The 27,770-nt window shown below is 41.6% G+C and overlaps 1 protein-coding gene across 2 annotated transcripts; it reads right to left on the reverse strand.

Annotated features, from left to right (window-relative positions):
• Rnf2 (ring finger protein 2) lies at nucleotides 1-27,353 on the reverse strand. Of its 2 annotated transcripts, none has more exons than XM_029479479.2 (7): nucleotides 13,297-13,477; nucleotides 8,765-8,853; nucleotides 7,068-7,228; nucleotides 6,340-6,555; nucleotides 3,299-3,571; nucleotides 2,246-2,417; nucleotides 1-2,023 (listed from the first exon to the last, which is right to left on the reverse strand). In XM_029479479.2, exons 2-7 carry the CDS (start codon nucleotides 8,849-8,851, stop codon nucleotides 1,922-1,924), a joined length of 1,011 nt encoding a protein of 336 aa, XP_029335339.1. In that variant the 5' UTR covers nucleotides 8,852-8,853; nucleotides 13,297-13,477; the 3' UTR covers nucleotides 1-1,921. The 2 variants fall into 2 exon arrangements, with proteins under 2 accessions (XP_029335339.1, XP_021028395.1); XM_021172736.3 differs by lacking the exon at nucleotides 13,297-13,477 and adding an exon at nucleotides 27,165-27,353 and having other exon boundaries at nucleotides 2-2,023.
• Nucleotides 27,354-27,770: the final 417 nt, after the last annotated feature.

The raw sequence follows: 27,770 nt of genomic DNA on the forward strand, positions 1-27,770 counted from the left end.
CTTCACTAAATGATGCAAATAGTTTATGTGCTCCCATAGACAGATAAAAACACATACATTCTCTAAGCACAAAGCTTATAGTCACAAATAACTTTCTGCTTAGATAAAAGTCCAATAACCACAAGGAGAATTTAATTATTTAATACAACCACTAATCTAATATGTCACCAATAAAGTCTAAGCAATCACATCACAAAACAAGAGTTATATTCAGTGAACATGCATTAATAATCTATACAACTTAACATTACCCCAGAAAAGGAATTGGATATAAAAGTTCGTATAATTTTTGGTGGTTTTCAAATCTTATGGCACAGATTACCAAAAAAACTGTAAAAACAGATTTCAAATATTTTCAGTAAAATGGTAAAAAATTGAATAAGCCTTTAAGTTTTCATAGTCGGCTCAAGATTAAAGCATCAAGCTGGCCCCAATCTGTCTAAACTGACAGATAAATAGTTAAAATGACTGACACTTTAGTTACAATGGTACCGGAAGTCTCTTCCTTCTATCAAAACCCCTTTGGGTTCAATTTTTCAATGCAAACATGTCTTTGTAAATACTGTGAGAATAGAAACTTGGAGACATATGTAGCATCGGGACAGAAATGAAATCTAAGACATTAAGTCTGACTGGTCAGCAGAAAGTCTTGTGGTTCCCAGACTACCAACACTTTCTCAGTACAAAACTACGAGTGTCTGCATGGCTACCCAGCTGGCTGACACTCTTCTACAGAACGGTCCCATTCTCTATCAATGCACTGTTCACACTCCATTAGCCTGTTTCTACAGAGTGTAGTTTAGCAGAGCACTAAATTTATAAACACATGGTAACTCAAAATGCAAAGAACTCTTCAAACAAAACCTTTCTTTTCTATTTTTAACTCTCCGTGTCATGTTATTCTTGAATTAATAAGAAAGGAAATGAGGGGAAGCTTTGAACATATCTTGTACTTTTCATCAAGGCTAAAGTGCAAAATATCTCCATAATCTCTGGTATTTTAATAGAGAAAAGCATCAAACATACATAATAAAGGAACAGTAAACTCTCAAATGTACAGAGGAATACATATATTTTCACCAACTTAAACTTCTCTTTCTTCAGTGAAATCTGTAAATGAACCACGTTCTCAAAGAACTTTATTCGACTTTTCCCCATGACCTGAAATTCTAAACTTATAGTGAAAACACATGACAAAAACAAAACATTGCATGACAATGGACACCAAGTTCATAAAGAACCTCCTTTAAATGAGATACTATGTAAGAAAATACCATGAAAATAATAATCCTATGAGAATTGTTTTAAGCACAGTAAATTTGAGCCTTGGTCTTCATGAAGATACTACAGTTTGTATAGAAAACTATAAATATACAAGACTTCAAGGGGAAAAAGTCAGAATACATATTGTCTAACATTCTTTAAGCTAAAAAACTTTTGAAAGGGGAAAAGATGGCTGATGGCCAACTGAATCTTAAGCCAGGCAGAATCCCAGTACTTGGGCAGGAGTATTACTCCAAAGTCAAGGCCAGCCTGTTCTACTCAGCAAGTTCCACGCTAGCCAGGGCTTTATAATAATGAGATACTGTCTGAAAATATCAAAAACTGGAAGGAAAAAATAAAGAATACAGAACTACAAAAAACTCCTAGGTCAAAGTATCCTCCCCAAAGGAACCCCATTTTCTGTAAGCACATGACTTAGAGCGTCTCTGACGGGAGTGGGGAGCACTGACTTACAGAGTCCTTTCCAGAAAGTATTGTCTTTAAATTAAGGAGACATTAATCTAATAGTGTAAACAAGTCTGGCTCAGAAAGAAAACTGAACATATCCCAGGTCTGTCCATGAAAGTAACAATGGTGCATCTTTAATAGTAAAGGATAGACTATAAAAAGTTCAGTCTTAGAATTGACTTTTAAAAGCTCATTTGTGCTCCTTGGTGGGTGCATAATAAAGTTCCATGGGTTTGTTCACTTTCCAGTATTTCTCACTGACCAATTCCAAAGAAAAGGAGCCATTTAAAACCTAAAACAAAAAGAGAGGCAAGATTATGAAAATGCATGGTGGTCAGTAACAGTGAGACTAAATAAACAAAAGGCCACAGGAGGAGCCCGTGCACAGCAGGATAAAGGGCATCACAGAGCCATTAATCTGCTGCTTTGCTTCGTGGGCCTCAGGGCTCCTGCTCCTACCAGACCCACCCAGACCACTAGCCAAGGAGCTCAACAGGCGGTGACAAGTACTCACAGTGAACTGGCCACTGGCTGTGGCTATGTAAATGGTGTACTGTTTCTCACTGGCTGTATCCAGGTTCATCTGGTTGGATTCTCCTTTGCTTCGAAGTTCTTCTAAAGCTAACCTCACAGCCAGATACTTGGATAAGTGATCAACAGTGGCATTGCCTGAAGTCTTTATGTATCTAAAAGAATAATGCAGCGAACATTTCATTTGTAGAGTATGTGAAGTTCCTAAATCATGGAGCCAAAAACTATATAAAACATGTCTGTTCCAATTATTGAAAATAAATAGAAATTAACTGCTCTATAATAAGCAAAGGCAGGTCATGAAAACTCACATTCTATAATACATGGTACAAAGCAACAAAAATCAAACCAATAAACAATGTACTTAAAAAAATTAGCAAACCTTTTAACCTTAATTACCAGAAAAATTACTGCAAAGACAGGAGTATTAAGAATAAGAGCAAATTGTTTAAGAATTAACATTTCTGCTGGGCATGGTGGCTCACGCCTTTAATCCCTGTACTGGAGAGGCAGAGTTCAAAGTCAGCCTAATCTATAGAGTGAGTTCCAGGACAGCCATAGCCTCACAAAGAAACCTGTCTTGAAAAGCTCCCTCACCCAAGGAAGAATTAACATTTCTGGTTTTGAAAACTGAAGCTGAACAGAGAAGTACTAATCTTAGGTTGTTTGTAAGCATGGCAGACTACTCAATCACTCATCCAACAAATATCTGATGTTTAGCTGCACTCCTGACAGGCACGACAGACAGGTGTGGAAGTTCACCCTTGCCAGTATGAAATTCATCACCTGTGAGGTTTGCTCCTCTGTGAAGAGCAACTTTTCATGGAAAGAATATAAGGAGGGAGGGAGGGAGGGAGGGAGGGAGGGAGGGAGGGAGGGAGGGAGGGAGGGAAAACAAACAAGTAATCTAGGCAGTAGTTAGTACATTCAGACTGAATTCTAAAGCTAGGATGCAAGTACTGACTTCATTTCATACACAGACCGTTCTCTGAAACCTTGTGCAACCATGTGACCTGGAAGCAGCTCCTACACTTACCTTGTCTGTGCACTGTCATCCTTTTCCATAAGAGTTGGATGGGGCCTGAAGACTAACTCAATCTCACTGGCACCGTCCATGACTGGATCAATCGCCACTGCTGCATTGTTGTTATCAAGTTCAAGCCCAGAGTCATCAGAGGTTTTGGTCCGTTTGTTACTAGGGCCCGCTTCCTGGTTGCTGTGTGTGGATGCGTTACTACAGTGGGAGCTGTCACCATTATCTTCTGCTCCACTGCCATTTTCTATCTGCTGCTTTTTGCCTCGCTGTAATCTAATTAAGGGGAAAAGAATAAAGTTTATTTTATCTTTAAGGCAACAAACTTGAAACCATTTTGTTTGTTTTTAACTGTTATTTTATGTGCACAGGTATTTGTGCCTATAGTACATCATGTGTATGTAGTGCCTGAGAGACCAGAAGAGAGTGCTGGATTCCCAGAGAATGGAGTTACACACAGTTGTGAGCTGCCATGTGAGCTGGGAATTGAACTTAGGTCCTCTGGAAGAGCAACCACTGAGCCATCTCTCCAGCCCAGAACTTAAAAAAAAAAAGTGTAAGAGAGAAAACTTGACGAGTAAATTTGGTGAAATACATTGTCACTGATTCCCACATGTCCTTCAGAGATCTAGAAGGCTCATCTTGGGAGGCAGAAGCAGCTACGTGCTGCAAGGTAAAGGCAGGCCTGATCTACAAAGCAAATTCCAGGATAGCCAGGGTTAGAGACTCTCTCTCAAAAATAAAATTTAAAAGTATTCACTTGGTAATTATTGAACTAACAAAGACTAAAAGACTAATGGACAAACACTATGGGACCTCACTTCTCTGAGATGTCAATTAGAAGGCAGGTAGTCAGCAGGAGCCAGGAGAAGAGTGAGACAGGAGTAGCAAGCTCTACTTAGATATGAGTTCCTGTTTCACAAAATGAAAAAATTCTGCAAGTTGGTCAGGAAACTATTAAACATAAGTAAGCTAAATAAACTCTATTACTACTTACAGTGTTAACATACTTTGTTAGATATTTACTGTAATTTTAAAACACAGAAAGGCCCACATAAAGGAAAAACAACCAAAAGACGAATTCAATGTTCAATGGCAACACTGGACCATGTGAAGCTGAAGCAAAGCTAAGGCGACAGATTATGATGTCAGCAATTAAAGAGTAACGTTCAGGTAAGAGTCAGGAAGTCACATCTAAGCAGTCACATCTAAGCAGGATGCACTGTCCTGTGGCAGGGTTTTACAATTAGCATATGAAGAGCAATAAACAAATTAAAATTGGCTCACCCTTGTAATCTCAGGACTCGGGGAACCCGGGCAAGAGGGTCACCACACACTTGAAGCCAGTCTGTACTCTACAGTGAGTTCTAGGCATGCAGGACTATATGACAAGATGCTACCTCATGGAAGAACAGAGATGGGAAGGGGGAATTATAAATACCTAATGACTAAAGTACATAAAACATATCTATAGCCGGGAGGTGGTGGCGCATGCCTTTAATCCCAGCACTTGGGAGGCAGAGGCAGGCAGATTTCTGAGTTCGAGGCCAGCCTGGTCTAAAAATTGAGTTCCAGGACAGCCAGGGTTATACAGAGAAACCCTGTCTCGAAAAACCAAAAAACCAAACCAAAACAAAAACCTATCTATATGAAAGTATTTGAAAAAGTCCAGGTGGAATGTAGACTCCAAAGCCAGTAGATACAGATGTCAGAAAATAAGTGCTGTGGAAGAAAAATAGGCAGGAGGGACAGGAATGGAGTGCTAGACTAACAACAGACTCAAAGAAGTGAGCACCATCTGAGACAGAGGTGCGGAAAGAATGAACACACACAAATGCTCTCAAAGGCAGAAGCTAAGCTAAGCTAAGCTGCAGTGTAGTTCCCAGCCATGAGCCTGTCACACAGACAGGCCACTCAGACAGCAGGGTAAATAAGGGTGCTTGTGGTCACCCAACAATCCAGGTTCCACCTGATGGAAGCAAAGAACTGATGCCCACAAGCTGTCCTCTAATCTTCATACGTGGGTTAGACAAGACAGAAACTGTCTACAGAAGTATTTCACCAAGGATAACTGCATTTCTCATGAGACTAAACAACTGTTAAGTCCTTACAACTCAAGGTTGTGCTATACTCTAAAAAGAAGTACACTCGACATTTAACACTGTATCTTACTTTCAGAAATACAGTTGTAATTCACAAATGGAACTCATCTTTTAACCTTCATGGTGGAGAGGGTTTTGGCCACTGTACTTCAAAATCACTCAGAACCTAAGAACCAACTACTTGATCTGTTCTGAGCCCTGAAGCCCTGAGATAAAAAACCTTGTCAAGACATCCTGCTATTGAGTCTTGTGACAGCCATTAAACGAGTGGGCCTTTTACTTATTTGGAAAATTATGATTATCCCTGAAAACTGACTAGCCTGGGAGATAAAAAAAAAAAAAAAGCAGGGAAACAGAATAGCAGTAAGCCTGGTTCTGATAAAGCCTTCACTGATATGCTAATTCTGAAACACTTTTTAACTGTCCAGGAGAGGCCAGCTATACACACCTATAATCCCAACATTCGGGGGGCAGGAGCAAGCCAATCCCTGGGCATTCAAAACTAGCCTGGTTTCCAGAGCAAGCTTGAGGCCCTGTCTCAAATATAAAGTATGATCTCTGAGCTATTGAAGAGGAAGTAAATTCAGTCTTAAAATTCAGCAGTCCAGCCTAGGTACGCGTGGATGGTAATTAAAGCCTGAAATTAGATAACGCCATCTGTAGACTAGCTATTGTACTAAAAGTGGGACAAGTAATGATGCTGGCAACACTCCACTTGTAAGAATTAGAGAAATAAAAATTTAATAAGTTAACTTTGAAATAATGGCTTAGAACAACAAAAAGGAACTAGCAGACTCTCCTGAAATCCAGGCAAGAAAACTGTTAAAAGAGGAAAGAGAAACAAATTGCACTAAGTGCAGCTAGGTATACAATGAAGTCTTCAACCCACTCACCATCACACTCTGACCCCTCGCTCGCTCGCTCGCTCGCTCGCTCATGTACCTGTTCATGGCCTGTATCTTCAGCCCCTCCTCGATGCTGTGGCTGAGAGCTTGCTGATTGTTGTGCTTGTTGATCCTCGCTAAGACCCTCTCTTGATGCGCTTCATACTCATCACGACTGGGATAAATCTTGCTGATGAGTGCATCAAAGTTTGGGTCTGGCCTTAGTGATCTTTTAGAAACCAGTTTTTTCCGACAAGTAGGGCATTCTTTGTTGCTAAATAAAAGAAGAAAATGTAAACATGACAGTATTGTGCTAAAAATAAAAATATCTAATTTCTAAATAGTTATTTTTACTATCACAAAAATGTAAAACGGTTAACTAAACTCTCCTTGAAAATCTGATCAACAAGACAATCATAATTTCAGAAACCGCAGCTGATACCACTTGTGAGGGTAGGGGGGTGAGGAGAGACGTGGAGACGCCTTAGAACAGCTCACCCTGTAATCTCAGCACTTGGAAGGCTGAAGTAGGAGACGGCATAGAAACCCAAGGCAAGTGAGAAACACATGGCAAGTTCCAGACTAGCCTAGATACAATCTAAGAAAGAACCTGTCTTAAAACAAAGAGAGAAAAGGAAAAGGCCCTCCAATAGTTAAAACCTAGACTCTACACCTTTTAGGAAGGGCTCCAGTTCTGAAATACTTAGAGGCAACATGTTTCTCAGGCTCCAGAAAGCAGTGCTGGGCTGCAGTCTAAGGATCTAGTAATAACTCATTCCAACATACCCACTTCTAAGGGCTGTGATAATACAATCCGCACAAAACCGATGTAAACACTCCTTTGTCGTCATGGTGTTCTTTAACATATCCAAACAAATTGGGCACATTAATTCACTGTGTAGACTTCTAGGTGAAACCACAATTTCCAGGCCATCTGTTATTGCCTCCTGTAAAAGAGTGACAATCTTTTATTATTATTGACAAATTCAAACATTGCCAATGACTGAAGATCATAAAAACAAACATCTATGTGCCAATCACCCAAGTCGCCATGTTCAGCTCATAGCCAATGCTCTCCTAGCTAAACTATTTCTCCAGACTCTTGACCCTGCATTATTTAAATGCCCTTAATGGTAAAAGGGCTGTCTCTGGGAGACACACAGGAGAGACTATTAGTAGGCAGTCAGCCTGCCTGCTTTATGTGGTGCTGGGACTGACCCATGGCTTTTGATGTTAGTCACTCTTACTGTGTTACAACCCTAGCCCAGAATTAGAAAACATTTTGAGGAATAGCATGAGTTACTTAACCTGTAAAAAATATTTTTAATTTTCAAGATTGAAGAATTCTTAGGGTTTGGTTAGGCCTAACTTCGCACTAATTAAGTTACAATTAAGTACTATGACCAGGACTACTAAGGACTGCAACCTGCATTATAAGCCTTTTCCTCCCCTAAACTGCTTTTGGTTAGGTTATTTTATAACAGAAACAGAAATGAAATGCAGGACCCCAGCTTTCCGTAACGTAAGCATCTGGGAGGCAGAGGCTTGATGATGGAAAGGTTCAAGGGTGTCCTCGGCTTTAACAGAGTGAGTTTGAGGACGCACTGGGAAATGAAATTGTCTCAAAATTGTTTAATTCCATGAAAGCATCAAAGTTTTAAAAGTTTAAAATATCATTTAAAAATCACCTTTGAACTTCATAAAGTCTAATTCTACAGAGAACTTTTACTTTAAAACAATGGTCAAGCAAACATGAAGATAAGCTCTAAGTTACTAAGGTTGCTTACCTAATTTCTAAAAGGTAAAGCCTTTGGGTGAAATCAGACTTTATCCATCTCTCCTAGTTCTCCTATCTAGTTTAAAAAGTACTAATAATCCCCGATATTTCCCGTTTCTCAGACTCTAGTTGGCACCTCTGCACGTCCAATCTAAGGGAAAACGGACAATGAATAGTTTTAAGCCTCAAGCCTGCCATTCCCTGGAGTCTCAGCACGCCCACCTTCTCACAACAGTGTCTGCCCCGTCCACGCCTGCTCCACTCGCCCCATCATTTCTTAATACTGCAAAGGAGGTTTTCCCTTTATTCAAGTTCTCATGCATGTAATTTTATGAATATTGAGTTGTTTGGTCTCTAAATATTTTGCAGGCTAAGACCACATTAGGTTTATTCAGTATTGTTTCCCTGACGCCTAACAGAGGCTATGAGTTTATAAAACTTCTCTGTATAATTAGACTTTTTGAGATTCAAAGGTGATTGTTAAATGATATATTTTAAAATATTAAAAGTTAGATGCTTTCATGGAATTAAAGAGAGAATGTAACTTTGCTGAAAGAATGAAGTGTCAGCCAAACAGGACGCAGGACTGCTGTTATGCAAGTTTACTATCACTGCTAAGTTCTCTGTAAGTCCTCCTTTTCTACAAAGATTACCCCAGGTTATGTAGGCCTATCTCCCTAAATTACAGCAGTATGTATTATATTACCTGAGGTGTTCGTTGTAACTCATACAAACTGAGTTCCCATGTTTTGCTTAATGGTTGAGTTCCATTTGTCTGCACAGCCTGAGACATTTCTAGGAATAAAAAGAAGACCAAGTTTTAGTATTTGAAAAGGAAATGCAATGGTTCACAGGCCATGATGGAGAGAACCAACAACTGCTTTACTGGAGCTCTCAAAGGGAAAAGGAAAACAGGAACAAATGCGTATTTAAAGAGACCACTCTGGTTCCTAACTGCCCTGTTATGCACTGCTATTCTGCATGTCCATGACAGACTGACACAGTTCTGTAACCAGAAGCCAGAGTAAACCCTTCTGCTTCACTTTCTCAGATATTTAGGCCACAGTGACACAACTAACTAAAACGGCAAGTTGATACCAGGGAATCAGGGCCACTGCATCAATAAAACCTGATAAAGAGGATTACATAGCATCTTGGAACTGGTTTGTGGGAAAATTTTGGAAAAGTTTAGAGAAACTAGCTAGGAAAAGTTTACAACAGTATAAGCAGAATTTCATGGGTGAATCTGGTAGGAACTCAAAAGTTCCCAAGGAATGCAGAGAGCCAAAGCAGAGCTCACAAAGGTTCAGGTTAAGAGAGCACTCATGTCACACGCGGAAGGACACTGTCTACTACAATGTCTATGTGTTTAAATTATTAAAGGCAAAACTTAACAGGGACAAACTAATTAGTTTGGCAGGGAAAATTTCAAGACACAACACCATTCAGCATCTGTTATTGCTGGCCATTTTTATTTTTTAGCTGAGTTTAAAATGACAGAAGCCAGGGTAGAGCAAAAAGATTCACTTGCCCTGAAATAAGAAAAGTATAGACAAGGATGTGTGCATGAGCCAGGCTGCTGGTGCTCACCTGCAATTCCAGAAAGCAGAAGGGACTGTAAATTTAGAGCCAGAGAAATAATTCACAGTTGTTAGCCACTAGGCCTGACAGGCTGAGTTCAATCTCTGAGACATATGATGGAAAGAGAAGAGGACTCTGAGAATCTGCCACAGCAGCAGAAGGGCATATAAAAACAGAATAGATCCAAAACTAAAACTAAAAAGAAAGAAAAAAAAAGGGTTACTCTGGTGGCCTTGGTGACGCACACCTTTAATCCCAGCACTGGGAGGGCAGAGGCAGAGACAGAGGCAGGTAGATGGATCTCCCCAGCTTAGTCTACAGATTTGAGTTCTGAGTTCCAAGCCAGCCAGAGTGACAGTGAGACTCAAAAAGAAAGGAAAGGAAAAAAAAGGAAAAGAAAGGAAAGGGGGGAAAAGGAAATGGGAATGGCCGGAATGGGCAAATAACAAAATCAAATTAGCCTACTCTATGCATCAAGACCTGCAGAGGTGAAGTGGGAAGGCCAAAAACAGCACCACAGTCCTCTACCCCTGCATGGTGTATGACTGAGGGTCGAGAGCGCTCCTGAAATAAAAGTCCTCTTGCAATTTGCATCAAGACCGTTTCTCGTGAGTGATTTGGTGTCACCTCTCCTCAGTCAAAACGTGGGGAGTCCTCACGATGTGGGTCTTTCAACGGCACTTTATAACGAATATTTTCTAATTCAATCAAATCTGTACTGGTCCCCCATATGACAAATATCTACAAAGCTCTCTCGGGATGCCTATTCAGTTCCCTGGAGAAAGGGAAATGAAATGGCGAATGGAGGAACAGGGTAGTTAAGAAAGAATGAATGAATTTGAATTCGGGGAGCTTTATTAAGGCTTTTGCAAAGACAACCATCCCGGTACACAAACTCCAGAGATGGCCAAGGATCTACGGGGCTATTTTAAAAATAAATAAATTAAAAAAAAATATATATATATATATAAAAACAAAAAACTTCCCAGCATCTCCTCTCAGGCCACTTAAGTTGACAACCAACATTAGCCATCAATTCTTCCCTCAGGATATCAAGAAATCACATCCTAATTGATTACTGGAAAACAGGTAGAATGCAAAATAAAGAAAGTACTTTATACTCTGGAGATAGTGGGGGTATGATTCTTTTCCTACTGTAACTGGAAAAACTAGCCATTGGCAAAAAACACGTCCCCCTTCTGTGACATCACTGATAGGCATTACCTGAATAAGCAAAAGTAACTCGCCTAGGAATTAGGTAAGAGCACAAGCAATTCTCTGTAGGGTGGCTGGGAGGTTGAAAATCATCCAAGGCAGAGGACCTTTGACAAGCACACGAGGAATTAGTGATAACAATGTGTGTGTGTGTGGGGGGGAGGTGTTTCTGAGCCTGACAATCCCACAACCATTGAGACTACTGCTGTTACCACAACGACCGTGTTGATATGCACCACTTTAACTGTTCTAGAAACTGTAGAAAGACATCCCTAAGGTTTTTTAATCTCTGAAATATTTTATCAAATGAAGAAACTGGGTACCAAAAAGGCTAAGAAGCTCAGAAAAAAGAAAGATTTAATAATAAACAGAAATGCTTTTGTTTTGCATAGTCAGGGATTTCTGAGGGGAAAAAAAAATCTTTGTCCTTAACAACAACAACTCTCTAGAGATGAAATTCCAGACTACACATGTTTGAGGGGTTATAATTCCTAAGCCTTGTCTAATTTTCTTGCCTATAAACGCTCACTACATTCGAAAGATTAAGAACTCATTCTGGGCTGGGCAGTGGTGGCGCACGCCTATATCCCCAGCACTTGGGAGGCAGAGGCAGGCAGATTTCTGAGTTCGAGGCCAGCCTGGTCTACAAAGTGAGTTCCAAGACAGCAAGGACTGCATGGAGAAACCCTGTCTCAAAATAACCAAAAACAAAAAACAAAACAAAAAAAAGAACTCATTCTGTTTCCAATGAGATACTGTTTACATTAGAGATCAAAGCCATTTGCCCTTTTATTAGGGAAGGAAATGGACCTGGTTCTCTGTATACAGAATTGTCAATTCTTACTGCATTGCTCTGGGGAGAAGATTTGGGACAAAGGAAACTAACTGAGCATTGCTGCAATAATTAACCTGCTTCCACTCCAGAAGTCTCGTATCTACTTTCAAGGGAGTATAAACATATATATGAAGTTTGTCATTCCATAAATACAGAATGCGGTTGCTACTATTCTTTAATTCGGGCATTAAATGCAGTACCAGATTTTTGAAAATACTATGTTTTTCAGAACAAATGTATATTAAGTAGTTGAGTATAGATAGAATTATATAGGTATAAGGACTTAGGGGCCTGAGAGGCAGGAGGATTTTGAGTACAAAGCTGGACTGGGCTACAGAGTTAAGTTCAAAGCAGCCTAAGTAAATGAATGAGAAGGCCTCGATACATAAGAAGATAGGGGGAAAGCTGCACATCAGAGAACCAGCCCAGCACGCGCAGGGCCCTGGGGGGCGGGGGTGGGGGGTGGGGACAGGAGACATAGACACAACACAGTAAATACAAAATTATATTAAAAATTATGTTTCATGTGTCTCCTTAGAACAGAGGCCCTCAATCTGTGGGTCATTGACCCTTTGGAGTCCACAGGGGTTGCCTAAGACCATTAGAAAACACATTATGGGGGCTGGCGAGATGGCTCAGTGGTTAAGAGCGCCAACTGTTCTTCCAAAGGTCCCAAGTTCAAATCCCAGCAACCACATGGTGGCTCACAACCATCCGTAACAAAATCTGACTCCTTCTTCTGGAGTGTCTGAAGACAGCTACAGTGTACTTACATATAATAAATAAATAAATCTTAAAAAAAAAGAAAGAAAACACATTATGATTAATAACAGTAGCAAATTACAGTTATGAAGTAGCAATGAAAATAATTTTATGGTTGGGTGTCACTACAACATGAGGAACTGTATTTAAAGGGTCGCTGCAGCATTAGAAAGGTTGAGAACTAAGAATTTCACATTAAAAACTAGTGGAAAGTTAGGTTCGTATTTATTCAATTACATCATGAGTTAACTTTGTGGCTAGTTGAGGAACCAAACCACTATTATCATTTTTCTACATACTCATTTTTTAAAGACTTATTTTATATATGTCACTGTCTTCAGACACACCAGAAGAGGGCATCAGATCCCATTACAGATGGTTGTGAGCCACCATGTGGTTGCTGAGAACTGAACTCGGGACCTCTGGTAGTCAGTGCTCTTAACTGCTGAGCCATCTCTCCAGTCCTCTACATATTCATTTTATAATACCAGGCAAACAGAAAAATATACAGGCTCCATATAATGGCATTTATATCCTATCACAAGTCAAAATTCTTACACTGAGGGTGTAAAAAAGCCTCAGACAAATCTACAGAAGTAGAATTTCACATGAAGCCCAAGAGCACAATTCACTTGAAAAAAATAAAAACAGAAACTATGAATTTCCTACTCAGCCCCTTAAGGGCCTAATACTCTAGAATCCTGTCAGGGCAGCACACTTGTTCTCAAGATCTTACAAGGAAACGTGAATGTACAAACAGAAACTAATCTCGAGTAAGGACAGTGAACTTGTAGGGATGTCCTTACGGCAGGAAAGGTGAGAGAGCTAGAAGGCACTGTACCTACCTCACCTGGCCTCCCAGCTCTCACAAACCTAGTTTGTGGTGGCACAGAGGAACTTCTCAATGTCTGACGTACACACACCCTCCTTAAGTGTTTGGTATCAAGGATGGAACCCAGGGTCTTTCACATACTCGGCAAATATTCAAGTATTCTCTGTCATAGCCACATCCACAGCTTTGAAAAGGGATCTATAGGGATAAACGTTTACAGGGTCATTGGCAAAGTTTAATGAGATATTCATATGAAGGGCCCAGCACATTACTACAACCAAAAGATATAATCTATTCTATGTATTTCAGTTTTAAGTATTAGATCTTTGCCCTCTGACATGTAAAAGACCAGGACAAATGATTTTCCTAACTCATCAAGACTTCACATTAAACCTCCATCAAAAAGAGTAATTTATTTTTCACACACACACACATATATAAGCTTTGGTGATGTGACCTGTGATTTGTAAAAACACACTGAAGAGCTCAGGACATGGCTCACATGCCAAAAATGCTTAATATTCATGAAATCCAGGGCTCAATTACCCCGCACTATATAAATCAAATATGTGGACCCACACCAAGACCCCCAGCTCTAAGAAAAGAGGATCGAACAAGGTCATTCTTGAGCTCCATGGGAAATTGTAGTCTTGCCTGGGCTTTATCAGACTCTGTCCATAAATATTGGGAAAAAAGTGTCATAGCAGATGTATCCACCTTGTACAGTAACAGCCGTATGTGGCTTAATACTAAATGTAACTCTTAGAAAGTTAAAAGGGAGCAGAAATGCACTAGAGACAGTTACAGCTCCTGGTTCACATCTCAGATTCTCTCTAATAGAAGCACTTGGCCCTAGGATTATTCCTTCAACTCCCAAACTCAGTCTTTGAACTGGAATAATACAGGATCCATGGGCAGTGGGCTAACAGCACTGAGAACCAGATGGCCTTCATCCTTTAGTTAAATTCTGAGTAAACCAGTCTGAAGGGGGACCCCAACACTAGTTAGATGTATAATAGAGAACTCAGTTCGGAGGTAAGAGCCTCAAGTACTTTATTTCTACACCAAAGGTCAAAGAAATCATATAAAATTGCAGAGGTGCAGGCAAGAGGTGACATGAGAATACACAGACACAAAGGAGTTTCTAAAGTGAATAAGGTGTGTGTGTGTGTGTGTGTGTGTGTGTGTGTGTAAATAAAGTATTTTTTAAAAAGAAAAAAATGTAGCTCATTCTGAGCTACCTTATCAGCAGTTCTGTGTCTGTGAATGTTTACCAGGTGCTTTCATTATATAAACTGTGAAATCTACGTACAGCATCTGAAATAAACCACAGCCTAATAAGAAATCACACGTCCTTTAAAATGGACTGGATCTGGGTAAATGAGGTTACTAGAAATGCTCATTTATACTTTGAAGAATAACTGCTATATTATTATTTTCTAGCTTTCGAAACACATTACTGTACATCTATTGCTTCAAAATAACATGATTTATTTTCTCAGGGCTGAAAGCCAGGAGTTCTGCTTCAGTTCTACAAACCAAGGTGTTAGCAGGCTTTTCCCTTCTCACTTAGGACACTGTCACCTACAAAATTCACACTGGTGAACTGCAGAACTGAGTTACTTTTCATCTGTTTAAATCTATGATTTTGTTTTCTAGTTAGTGGCTCACATTTGTATCTATCTTGGGTTGCAGAAAGCACATGGTGAGCGGAGGGGCTCTATGGAAGTATCTGTTACCTACTGAAACTTTGGACAAATGCATTCCTTGTGTGTAAAAGGGCCACATCTCTTGGTGGTCTGCTCTTACAGGAGCATGTGCTGACATTTCAGGCCCACCTGAATAATTCAGTATAACCTCCCCATTTCACAATTATGAATGTAATTATACGTGCAAAGGCCCTCCTTCTGAGTGAGATAACCTTCAGAGACTGTGATGTGGATATATTTTAGAGACCATTTTTCAGCCATCACACATCTGTCAAAAGTAACACACCAATGATATAATTCCCCACAAATAGCACATAAAACTATGCAGCATATTAGTTTTCTAGCTTTGTATCGTGAAATAGATACCAGGAATTATCATTTCTACTTTATCCCATTTCCCTTCATTAGCTTAAGATATGCTCACTAAGCCACTACAAAACAAAACAGAGCTTTCTCTACTTTTAACAGGACATTCATCATTTTTATTCCATAGTTAGTATTCTTTCTGAATAGAGCAAAATAAAGGTCACTTCAAATCTACCCTCCCGCCGGGCGTGGTGGCACACGCCTTTAATCCCAGCACTGGGGAGGCAGAGGCAGGAGGATTTCTGAGTTCGAGGCCAGCCTGGTCTACAGAGGGAGTTCCAGGACAGCCAGGGCTATAGTATGCCACATGTAAATGAGCAAACAATTTCTCCCTTTATTAAAGCAATGCTTACTTACAGGAGAGAGAGGTTAGATTTTAGAAATGTACTCAAACCAGGGGAAAATAAGAAATTTAGAGTAGGTAACCCAAACTGCCATCTTTACCCTGCCTGAAGGCAGAACCTGCCACCTCACACGCACCACTTTCAGCACTGCCATCTGAAGCTGTGTCTGTAAACAGGGCGCCCACCAACCTCTGTGAGCTCCCAGAGACACAAGGAAGGCGCTCTTCCTTTTCAGTTGAAAAGCTTATTGCACAAAACATCTGAACACTCACCTAAATTACTGTGTTAGCTAGTACTTTTTAAAGAGTATCATTCATTTTTAATTGAATATTTCTTTTGTGTATTATAGATCACAGAGAAGAAACTATTCCGATTGACTTTCCAAATCTTTATCACCCAGCATTAACTTTGTGAATATCAGAAGACCCTTGAATGTTTTTCAGACTCTCCACAACTAAGTTAGCTGTTAAAAGGAAAACAAATATTTTAAAGACATAACTAACATACACAGTAGTACTCTGCACACAGTATAGTACTACACTCCGACCAACAGTCTCCCATCTCCTCTAATGCTAAGCCTATACACAAAGATACTTTATTGATGGCTCCATCTTTCTCTTTGGTTTCAGGATATAGTTATCAAAGTCCTGCAGTGGTCAGTCCTAGTGATCTCAGCGCCAATCTGATTTTATTATTAAATATAAATACACTGTAGCTGACTTTAGATGCACCAGAAGAGGGCATCAGATCTCATTATGCATGGTTGAGAGCTACCATGTGGTTGCTGGGATTTGAACTCAGGACCTTCAGAAGAGCAGTCAGTGCTCTTACCCACTGAGCCATCTCACCAGCCCGAGTCTGATTTTCTTCCCGTTCCTTTGCCTAACAGTCTTAACATAGCAGATCCATAGTAAAAACATTACTAGAGGCTTTCACTGTGACAGGAGATGACAGCCTCCAACAGTCTACTTACCGTCTAATGGACAGACAACCCCAATATATGCTTTCACACAACTTGATAATCATTATGAGGGCACAAAGACATAGTCCAATAAAAAAGTCAGACAAGGCTCCCTGGAGGAAAGGACTGACTCCTCCCTGGAGAAGGGTAACTAAGTAATTCCCTGAGGAGAGAAGGCCAGGACAAGAACAAGCAAGAGCAGCACTCAGTGCATTCACTGAGTCACGCACGAGCTCAGCCTGACTGTGCACTACTGCCACCCCAGTGCTTGGGAGGCCACACTTACCTCAGAGACAGAAAAAAGAAAGAAAATCGGGGCAGGAGAGTAGCAGGTAGTCAAACTACAAATGTACACTAGAGCCCTGGAAGGGAGGCTACATGTGAGAAAGATCTGTTTGGCACAGTAATGTGGTTAGACTGGCAAAAAACAACAATGAAAACACCCGGCAAAGAGAGAGGACAGTTTAAGAAAGGTAAGAATCCTAATTAAAACACCCATGCACTAACATTCAAGGGACAAGATGTGGCTGCATTAGAGATATTAGAAGTAACAACCAAATAGGTAGAACATAACTAAAAAGGGAGGGGGAATTACATACCATTATAGGAAATGAGTTAGAAAAACAGTAAAGAGCCCCCAAACTTGTGACTGCATAGGTGCTGATGCTAAGGAGTAAAACAGGAAATGGTATTTTTATCATTTCTATTCTAAACACATTAGTGGATGTTCTAAGACAAGTAAACAAAAACAAACACAAACCAAGAAGAAAAGAAATAAGACACCCAAAGCAGACATTCTACTGTTCAGATGCTGTCATCTGATATGAGCAAAATTGAAAATTCCACAGAACGGAAAAAAACTAAGCCAGTAAAATCAGTTGATTAGAAATTTAACATAAGTCGGACAGTGGTGGTGCACGCCTTTAATCCCAGCACTTGGGAGGCAGAGGCAGGTGTTCGAGGCCAGCCTGGTCTACACAGTGAGTTCCAGGACAGCCAGGGCTACACAACCCTCTCTCAGCTCCCACCCCACTGAGAGAGAGAGAGAGAGAGAGAGAGAGAGAGAGAGAGAGAGAGAGAGAGAGAGAGATCCAACACATTAAGAATGTCATAAAAGAGGAATAAAACAATTCCAAGAGGGTGAGCATCCACATATGCACGCAATCCCTCACTCCTAGAGCACTTGCCAAGAATATAAGCACAGAAAAGTAATAGTTGTATACCACAAACCTATATTCTAGTCAACAGTAAAACACATACACAAAGGTACAAGACATCCGAGACATTTTAATGCACGGGTACATTGATGTTCACACAGTAGCAAAAATTAATTATCCAATGACCCATTTCTTGGTACTATTCTCTGGAATAGATTTAAGCGACAGTAACAAAACTCTGTACATTCAAAACAACTTTTTAAAAAAGTAAAGCCAACACAGCTACTGTAATCACAACACTCCAGAGGCAGTTAGACTGTAAAGCTCAAGAGCAGCTTGATAAATAGTAGCTCTAGGTTAGCCAGAGTTAAGCAGCAAAGCCCGTTTCAAAACGCTAAAGAGCCAGGCATGGCCTGGGCCTTTAATCCCAGCACTCAGGAGGCAGAGAGGCCTGTGAGTTCAAGGCCAACCCGGTCTTACATATCAAGTTCCAAACTAGCCGCAGGGGCATAGTGAGACCCTGTCTCAAAAATGTAAAAGAAAGTCAATGAATGAAAAGGCAGCATGTATTTATAGACTAAAAAAGTTAAGATTTTAAAGAAAATAATACAACTCAAACTAAGTCAATGCAATCTTTCTGCTCTGGCAAAGGACCTAGTTCCCAGAACCCAGACCAGGCAGATCACAAGCTCTTGTACCACCAGGTCCAAGGGATCTGACACCACTGGCTTCAGAGGGCACATGCAGTCAGGCTCACAACATACACATGAATCAATACAATAACAAATCTAAAAACAGTGACAGTAATCACAAAGCCCACCTCAAGAAAACATTTGCAAAGTTATTTGGTAAGGGATTAATTAGTATCTAGAATACATTCAAGAACTCAGACTAGAACAAAATGAATAGCTCTATTTTTTAAAAGGCAAAGAACTTATGCACAGACATTTCTCCAAAGATTAAAAAATAAGCAGACAAAAACGAGGGGTTCACTATCACTAATCATTAGACAAAAGCTAATAAAAACTATGGCTCTCCCTTCCCCCAACTCCTTCCTCAAAGCAGTGAAGACCTCTCTAGTTTTCTACCTCTATTTATTACTCAGCTTTGTAAAACACTGCTGCCACAAGGTGGAGACAATCTGATAACAGGAATATTGGTCACTGAAAACAGAGCAAGGATAAGCTTTCCATGCTAATGTAAGCCCAGCTTCTAAGTTCTAGGGTGAACTAAGGCTAATCACTTTAGCTGAAGATCAAGTTTCCTTATTATAGATTTATATTAAATAGCCTTAAAAGCATTCTTTAATGCTCTAAGGAACAGTATTTGCCTCAGTCTCCTTAGCTAAGATAGCTACCTTTAACAACTTCTTTCAACTTGAATACCCTAACCATTACCTGCCATCTTTTCTTTCTAAAGCAAGCGGAAAGGCAGCAAATAACACATTAATCTATGCACAGAAGACAGGCATAGTAGCTCACACCCTGTAAAACAAGTGCAAGGAGGTAGGACCAGGAGGATCAGGAGTTCAAGAGCAGCCTTAGCCACATGTGGTGTTCAAGGTCAACCTGGGCTAAGTAAAATATGTATCCATACAGCATTAAGTCATAACCAAGGCTTTCTTGCATTTTCACCTTAAAGAAAATAATTATTCTATACTCTTCCATGTTCGTGTACACTTACATTTAAAGCAGTGAGTTAGCCATAGGTTTTACCTGAATTGGTATCCTTAGTGCTACAGACCTTATAGGGTTCTTGGTTTTTTGTTCCTGTGCAATTTGGAGGGGTTTTTGCCTAACTTGACCAGAACCATCCAATTCTGTTTAATTCACTTCGTATGTCTATCCTTTTGACCAGTCACACTCTTTACCCTGATACTCTACCTCCTAGTTCTCATCTGCCAGTAAGACCTCGTTATCTCTTCAAAAATCAAAACAAGCTATTGATCCAGTCCAGCATACCACATGTCATAGCAAGAAAAACTGGCATTCCAAAGCTATGATTTCTTGGGAAGAGGAATGTGCATTAAGGGGCTATGGATATAGCTCAGTTGGTAGACTTCTTGCCGAGCACACCCAAAGCCCTGACTTTAATCCCCAGAACTGCGTAAAGTTGGGAGTAGCAATACCAGTAACCATAGGTAGGCGATATCCAGATCCACCAAGTAAAAATATAACAAGGAAGAAAAATATACTGTCCTGTTTCTGGACATGGTATAGATTGTTGAAGAATTGTATTTGTGTCAAAAGATTAACCTAAGCCAAGCATAGTGGTGCACACTACTGGGGGATGGCTTTGTGTATTAAGATGCTGATCACTGTGCCCAGAGGTCTGGCTGCAGTCAGAATGTTGGCATTGCCAAGCATCTCCTGTCTCAAAGTTGTGTAAAGATTGTTTCCCAGAACCTAGAGGATGGGCAGGAGAGGAGGTGGAACTTCCCACCGCAATGAGAGGGTTTCTGGTGAGGACCAGAGTGAGAGAGATTCACACTGAGGACTGGCCATGAGCAGGTCACCAGGCAAGATGAGGACAGATGAGGCAGGAGCAGCCAAGACAAAAGTAACATGGCAAGTCATGGGACTAGTGGCTGGGTAACAGGCAGCCTAATCAGATTAGACTGTGGTTAGAAAAGAGTATCTGCCCAGCTATAGTGCTGAAGCTTATAATCAATATAAAGTCTCCATATCTTCATTTGGGAGCAACAACAGTAGAAAAGCCCCTGAATTTACTTCTAAAACACACCTTTAGTCCCAGCACTTGGGAGGCAGAAGTACATAGACCTCTGAGTTCAAGACCAGCCCAGTCTACTGGGAGTTCCGGGACAGCCAGGGCTACACAGAAAAGCCAATAACAACAATAGAGTAACCTAGAAGATATTTCAATTTTAAAAACTAAGAGGGAAAAAACCCTTTTGGAAAGCAGCTAGTAATTAAAATTTACTGATAAAAAAGTCATATTCTTTAAGACCATAATATCAGTCTAGGGAATAATGCCCTTAGGAGTTTGAGTCAAGAGAATTTAATGTTTTGAAGCTAGCATGGGCTACAGGCAATTGGTATAGGTAATATTTACAACACTTACTGCTTTTTACAAAATCCTAGAGTCTCTTGAAGTAAACACTATTCTTGCCTTCATTTAATAAATTTAGCTTAATAAATAATGGAATATTTAATAAGGAACCTGGAGCAATGTAAAAGGCTCATCTCACCAGAAAAAATAAGAAATTTTATAAAGAAGATAAAATGATGTAGAAATAACGCTTTTAAAGCAAGAAGCTCCAATATTGTGTACGTGTGTGTATTTATTTGTGATGCCTACTAAAGCAAAGCCCTGTATAATGCACTATGCATGTGTTGGTGTGTATTGGTGGTACTGCTGCAGGGGACAGAACAAACTTGGCAAACGACTTGCATCCTTGGCTTCTTTCCTCCTTTTTTGGCTCAGGATCTTACTAGGTAGGTCAGGCCTTAGGTCTTAGTATCGTTACAAATCTTCCATTGGGTCAGCTGAGCGGGCATACAGACACATGAATGCAATCATACTCAGATCGGCCAAGATCTGCTTGTAATTGGAGGAAGACCTAGAAACCAAGTCTCTCCCCCACCATCTTTTTATAAGTGCTGGCTGGCGACTGAGCCTAGGGCATCATCTCATTCATGCAAAGGAGGCTAGCATTACCCCAGAGCTGTATAATATACTCCTAACCCTGCAAACCAAGTCTCTACCTCCACCTCTGAAATTCCTATTACATACACTACCCTTTCTGTGATATATAGTAAGCCTTCTAGAAGACATTTGGCTGAGTTCCAAGACAGCCCTCATTCGCTGAATTAAATTCTGCATAGAAAATAGTGTAAATAATGAGAGTTCAATGCAATTACTGGCATGGAGACATATATCCTTTTAAAAAGTAAATAATTGAGTTCTAAATCAATATGTTCTCTGGTGGAGAAAACAGGCAGAAAGTCAAAGCAAAGCACTCTATAGAATCTATACATTTCACAATGGCTAACTGGGTAACAGTCATCAATACAATAAGGGAAGAGAGGAGAGTTGATAAAATGTCAAAAACAAATGAGGAATTTGTTTTCCAGAAATAACATCAATTAAGAAGAAGGTAAGAAGCCCGGCGTGGTGGCGCCGGCCTTTAATCCTAGCACTTGGGAGGCAGAGGCAGGTGGATTTCTGAGTTCGAGGCCAGCCTGGTCTACAAAGTGAGTTCCAGGACAGCCAGAGCTACACAGAGAAACCCTGTCTGGAACTCCCCCCCCCTCCCCCGCACACACACAAAAAAAAACAAAAACAAAAACAAAAAAAAGGAGAAGGAGGAGGAGGAGGAGGAGGAGGAGGAGGTGGAGGTGGAGGTGGTGGTGGTGGTAAGAGCCTAGACAGAAGTGGGGGAAAGCTGGAGAGCAGTGAACTGAATTGAGGACTCTGACAGAGGTGTGGGAGAGGCAGGCCACTGAGTCTGGCCACACTCCAGTGAGTATATAGATAACACAAAGTGGACTTTTCTTAAAGTCTTGTTTTAATTTTTACCTTCTTTGGGGGAGGTCACAAAGGGAGAAGACATGGAAGGCCTGGGAAGTGCCTATGATGGATGCATGATGGGAAACTCCCAGAGAATCAATAAAAGTATTATCATTGCTACTGGTTCTGAAATACAGCTAATCAGAAGTCTAAAGCTGCTTTTTATCACATGCTGGTGCTCTAACCACTTCACTTAACCAAAGAGACTTGCGACATCCAGAAAAACTAACCTCCCAACTACTTTTGAATGACCTTGGAAGGAAAAAACAAAACAAAACAAAGTACCCAAACATCTATATACACAGAACTAATTTCAGTACAAGGAAAGAGTTTTTATAATTTGGATGAATGAGACACAAAAATACTTAACACTGTGATAAAATTGAGATAGCTCATAAAAACAGCTTTCACAGGAAATGGACAGAAAATAAAAGTGGCTTCAATCAGAACCTAAGATAAAAATACTACTAGGCATTAAGCTTAGCTCAGAGACAAACAGTAAGTTGGCTGCTATGTCCTTTGGGCTTCCAAATCACACCATTCATCTGCTGTTACTGCATTTAACACACCATTCGTGTCATGTAGTTCATGTCATGCCCACTGAAACTAAACTTCTTTACGACAGAGCCCTTTAATGTAGTTTTCTAATTCTATGTCCTAACAAAATGGTCTGGCACACAGATATAAAAGAATGTTTTTTGGGAAGGGAAAGGACATGGTTCCTATTAAATGTATCGTATTTTATCAAGTACCACTTGTGCAGGTCTTTATTCACTGTCTCAATTCTAACACCACCCTCCTAAAATAGTCCATGATGACAGAATAAATCATTCACCCAGATCTCATGATTCCTGTCAGTGGGGTTTGTTAGTAAAATGGAATTTGGAAACAGGAAAATGGGCCTTCTGGGTTGCTGTTAAGTTGAAACTCTAAGTCAGTCCCCGGCTGAGGGGGCAGTGACTGGCTCTAGTCGCCAGCTTCTTTGGGTATTCCCAGAACCGGTCATCACCTGTCCTATAAACTAGCAGCTGACCTCTACACCACCTAAAACCAGCTGCATGGACCCTCTTCTTAGAACTCAGAACTACTAACATTTCCTCTTCGCCTTTATGTCCAACCGATTTCCTAATGCCTCCTGCACGACAGAAGAGGGCATCAGGTCCCATCAGAAGATGGTTGTGAACCACCATGTAGTCGATGGGAACTGAACTCAGGACTTCTGAAATGGTCTTAACCTCTGAGTCTTCACTAGGACTTAATACATTGCTAAACAGTCTGTGTACCACCTGCATGCAGTGCCCACAGAAACCAGAAGAGGGCATCACATCTGCTAGGATTGGAGCTACACCTTGTGGGTCTGGGAATCAAACTGAAACCAATGCTCCCCATCTCTCCAGACCTGGCAAATCTGACTCCTCTCTTCAGAGATTATCTTGCTACTTCAATAAATGAGGTTATTTTATAAAATCTATCTAATGAACACTAATTTGAAATCAATCTTTTGTTTCTGTTAAGATGAAGCACAAAAGCTACTGAACTTTTTGGTCTGTTGTTCAAACTGGCCCAGAAATGCCCCATAACCATAGTTCAAGGAAAGAAATTGCAATCTGTTTCAACACTAACACAGAATTTAGGTTACTTGAAAGTGATTTTCTTCAGTGCTGGGGACTAAGTCCGGGTCCCTGCACACTGAGCACAACTCCTACTACTAAACTATGCTCTCAACATAATCTTCACACGTTACACACTGACTTTGAATTCTAACTTCATTGAAAAAAAAAAAAAAAAAAAGACCCCACTAGGCTGGGCAGGATAACACAAGCCTTTACTCCTAAAACTTAGGAGGCGAACGAAGGCAACTGGATCTCTAGGAGTTCCAGGCAAGCCAGGACTACATAGTGAGACCCTGTCTCAAATAAATAAATAAATGAATAAATAAATAAATAAATAACTCCACTCACTTCACTCTACAAATAAGCAACTCATCTGCTTAAAGTAATCGATAGAAATTCTTAAGACTTTTAAAATCTGCCGTTACTTACTTAGCGTGCCTTCACTAGACATTTCAATCTGAAGTTAACTTTTAAAGTAACTTTTCACTATTAGAGTAAATGGCAGTTATACTGAAGCAATTCAACCTCAGAGGTGTGAAGGCAAGCAACAGGCATTTTTCTTGGAATTGCTGGTAGCACACTGCAGCTCAGCTCAATATGACACACTAGCAGCCTCATCCACGAGTCCACTTCAGCTGCCAAATGCCCACAAAGCTTTAAAAAAGAATTAAGTACATGGCCAACTCTTTTGGAGTTTTTCTACTCAGGCCAAAACTGGTCCCATGGGCCACCCACCTTCTTAGCATCTACAATCAGGTACTCATTATGATTACCTAGCTAGCTCCTGACACACTAAAGCTAATTTCTAATTAAACACTATGGGTCTCATTACAAATTCAAAGTATCTATGTGAAATCACAACTTATATTTCTACTCCACACACCCACAGAGGAAATACCGAAGACTCACAGAATCAGGTCCAGAGTGTTCAACCTTTGGGGGGAGTATGTTGTGGGGTGGGGGTGGGGGGTTGAGTCTCTATGTAGTTCCAAGCTGGCCTAGAACTCGGAAACTGCCTCTGCCTCTCAAGTGCTGGAATTAAAGGCAGGTGCCACCACATCCAGCTGACACTGTGACAAGACACTGTCATCTACAGACATGCTGCTGGGTGCCATTCTTAGCTATCCTGGAACCTATGTGGCCAAGGCAGGAGGTTGGGCAGTCCTGACATCAAAAACCTAAGATCAGTAATAGACTAATGAAATTCCAAACATGACTTAAGTCTACATTTCCGTGTACTCTACCTGGGCACTGTCTTAAATGAGCCATAGAGAAAACAAAACTAAATAAATAACAAAGCCCACTAAATTTCCAGTATTTTGCATGTCTGTATTGTCTGTTACACTATTTGTTCTAACTGAAAGCTTTCTGTGCAGCACATTAGAGGACTATTATCTTATTTTCCAAATATAAAGGCTATCATAAAGTCTCCTTTTAGAGGCTTGGATTTTGCCTTGTCTGTGCTTGTGAGACAGTCTCATAGTCCACTCTGCTCTTTGTGTAGCCCAGAATGGCCTGTCTCTACTCCTAAAGCTAAGTCAGAGCTATGTGTCTAAAGTCTCCAACTTAAGAGTTCATCTGAACTACTGTCGTGTCCCTTCCACAGGAGGGATTTAGAGAAATAAGTAAACTTGGAAAAAGTAAAAACCCATATTTGGTATGATACCTAACAACTGGAGTGTTACATATTTATCAGTTATTTTACTTAAATAGTAGATTAGATGTTACCATCAAGTCTTTAAAAAAGGATACCTGTTGATTGTGGCAAGTAGAGATTTTAGAGGGCAAAGAGGTATATTCCGGAGTAATATTGTTGCCGCTTAAGTTCTTTATAAATCAGAGGTTAAAAGTTCAACTTAAGACACAAAATGTAAGACAGCTGTGTTGAATGTCTATAATCTTGTCACCAGGGAAGCTGAGACAGGAGGATACTTAAACTCAGTATGGAGTATGAGGCCAGCTTGCCTGGACAATACTGAATGGGTCGCTGGCAAAAGTAAATAAATAAAAATAAAATAAATCTCAAAATACTGAATGGGTCGCTTGCAAAAGTAAATAAATAAAAATAAAATAAATCTCAAAACCCGACATTTGCTTTATTAAAATATTCAACAATTACAAATAGATACCAATTCCACTAAGTACTCCAGTTGATTATCTCGAAACTATCAAAAAATAACTGAATGCAAATGACTTATGGTACTTTTAATTAAAATATGGCTTAAATTACTTGACACTATGCCTTCCTTTTTTTATTTCAAAAGAAATAACCGCATACCAAATACTTAAAAGCCTATCTAAGCTTTTTCACACACTGTGTAGAAAAAGTCTGACATTTCCACAACAAGTCACAAGGCATACAAACTTCCGACAGCTTCTTTAAAAAGACACCCAACGGGGCTTCGGGGACATGAATCGGTAATCTGTTTCGGTGGGCAAAAGCAAAGAAATGAACCCCAAAGTTTCCAAGACCGATTTTTCTTTTTTAAACCAACAACAGTATCTCTGAGAGTATGAAGGCGACTTCTGAGGCGAGGAAACGATTCTAACAAGGGCCGGGACTCGGGAGCCGACAGGCAGAGGGAGGGGACCAAGGATTTCGGCAAACACAGCCCGGGGTCAAAACGCGAAGCAGCTCGAACCCACGGAGTCGCCCCCTCCCCCAACACCGCCTCCAGGGTGAGCCCGTGGCTCGCGGAGGCGGCAACAGATACTCCGGGGCAGGCGGCGGCTCTCCAGGAATGTGGGGCCGAGAGGGGATCCCGAGCCCACCCCGGTGCCAGGTCCCAAAGGAGAGCAGTCCGCCCGGAGCGCCCCTCCCCGCCCCCACGGCGCCGACCTCCCGGCCCCGCGAGCGAGCCCAGGGCTAAGTTCTCCCAGCGCTCCGGAGCCGCCCTCGAGGCCCCGGCCGCCGTAAGCCCAGGGCCGCGCGGGTGCGCTTCCCCGGAAGGGCTCCGGACGCTTCGCCAGCCCGGTGCTCACGGGCCGCGAACAATGAGCCCTCCCGGGCGGGCCGCGAGCGGCGGAGCGAACGGCCGGGGGCGGCGGCGCCATCGCCTCACGGCCCCTCGCGGCCGCGGACACACACACACACACACACCCCCAGCCCCGCCGCCGCTCGGGCCGCGGCCCGTCCCCGGTGCCCCTGCCCCAGCCCGCCGCCCTCGCAGACGTCGCCATCCCCCTCCCTGCCTGGCTCACCGGCTCCTGCCCCAGCCCGGGGGTGCGCTGGCCGTGGCCGGAGCGAGACTCGAGAATCAACCGCCGGCGCCGCCGCACAATATGGCGAGTCTCGGCTTCCGCAATGGAGCTCGGGAAATACAACAGGGGCCGCTCAATATTCATGAGAGACTGGGGAGGGGGGAGCCGGCTCGGCCGGAGCTGCGGGGAGGGCGGGAAGGAGCGAGCGAGCGAGCGAGCGAGGAGGCGGAGGCGCGGGACGCGGACGTGCACCGCGCAGGGAGGCCCCTGGCGTAGGGGAGGGGGCGTGCCTAGTGCAGGCCCGGACCGCCGGGCCACGCCCACACCCTGGCCCTGGCTCCGCCCCCGCCCGTGGCTACAGCTCGCCAGACGCCCCCAGCGCCAGCGCAACCCCCAGCCAACGCCTGCTGACTTGGGCGTCTCCTTTCTGTTTTTTTTTTTTTTTTTTTTTTTTTCCGTCCTGGAGCCTTTCTGGGCCTGCCTGAGCCCACAGGTTGCGCCTTCCCTCCCGCTGCTGAGGTTTCGATTTGGGCTTCCAGCCCCTGACTTCGTCCTCGTAGTCATCCCAGCCCAAGTAAATCCTCAGGGTTTCTGCTGCAGAACTTT

Source organism: Mus caroli, unplaced genomic scaffold (genome assembly GCF_978045245.1).
Source record: "Mus caroli unplaced genomic scaffold, Mus_caroli_1 scaffold_1, whole genome shotgun sequence".
In the NCBI taxonomy this organism is placed as follows: domain Eukaryota; kingdom Metazoa; phylum Chordata; class Mammalia; order Rodentia; family Muridae; genus Mus; species Mus caroli.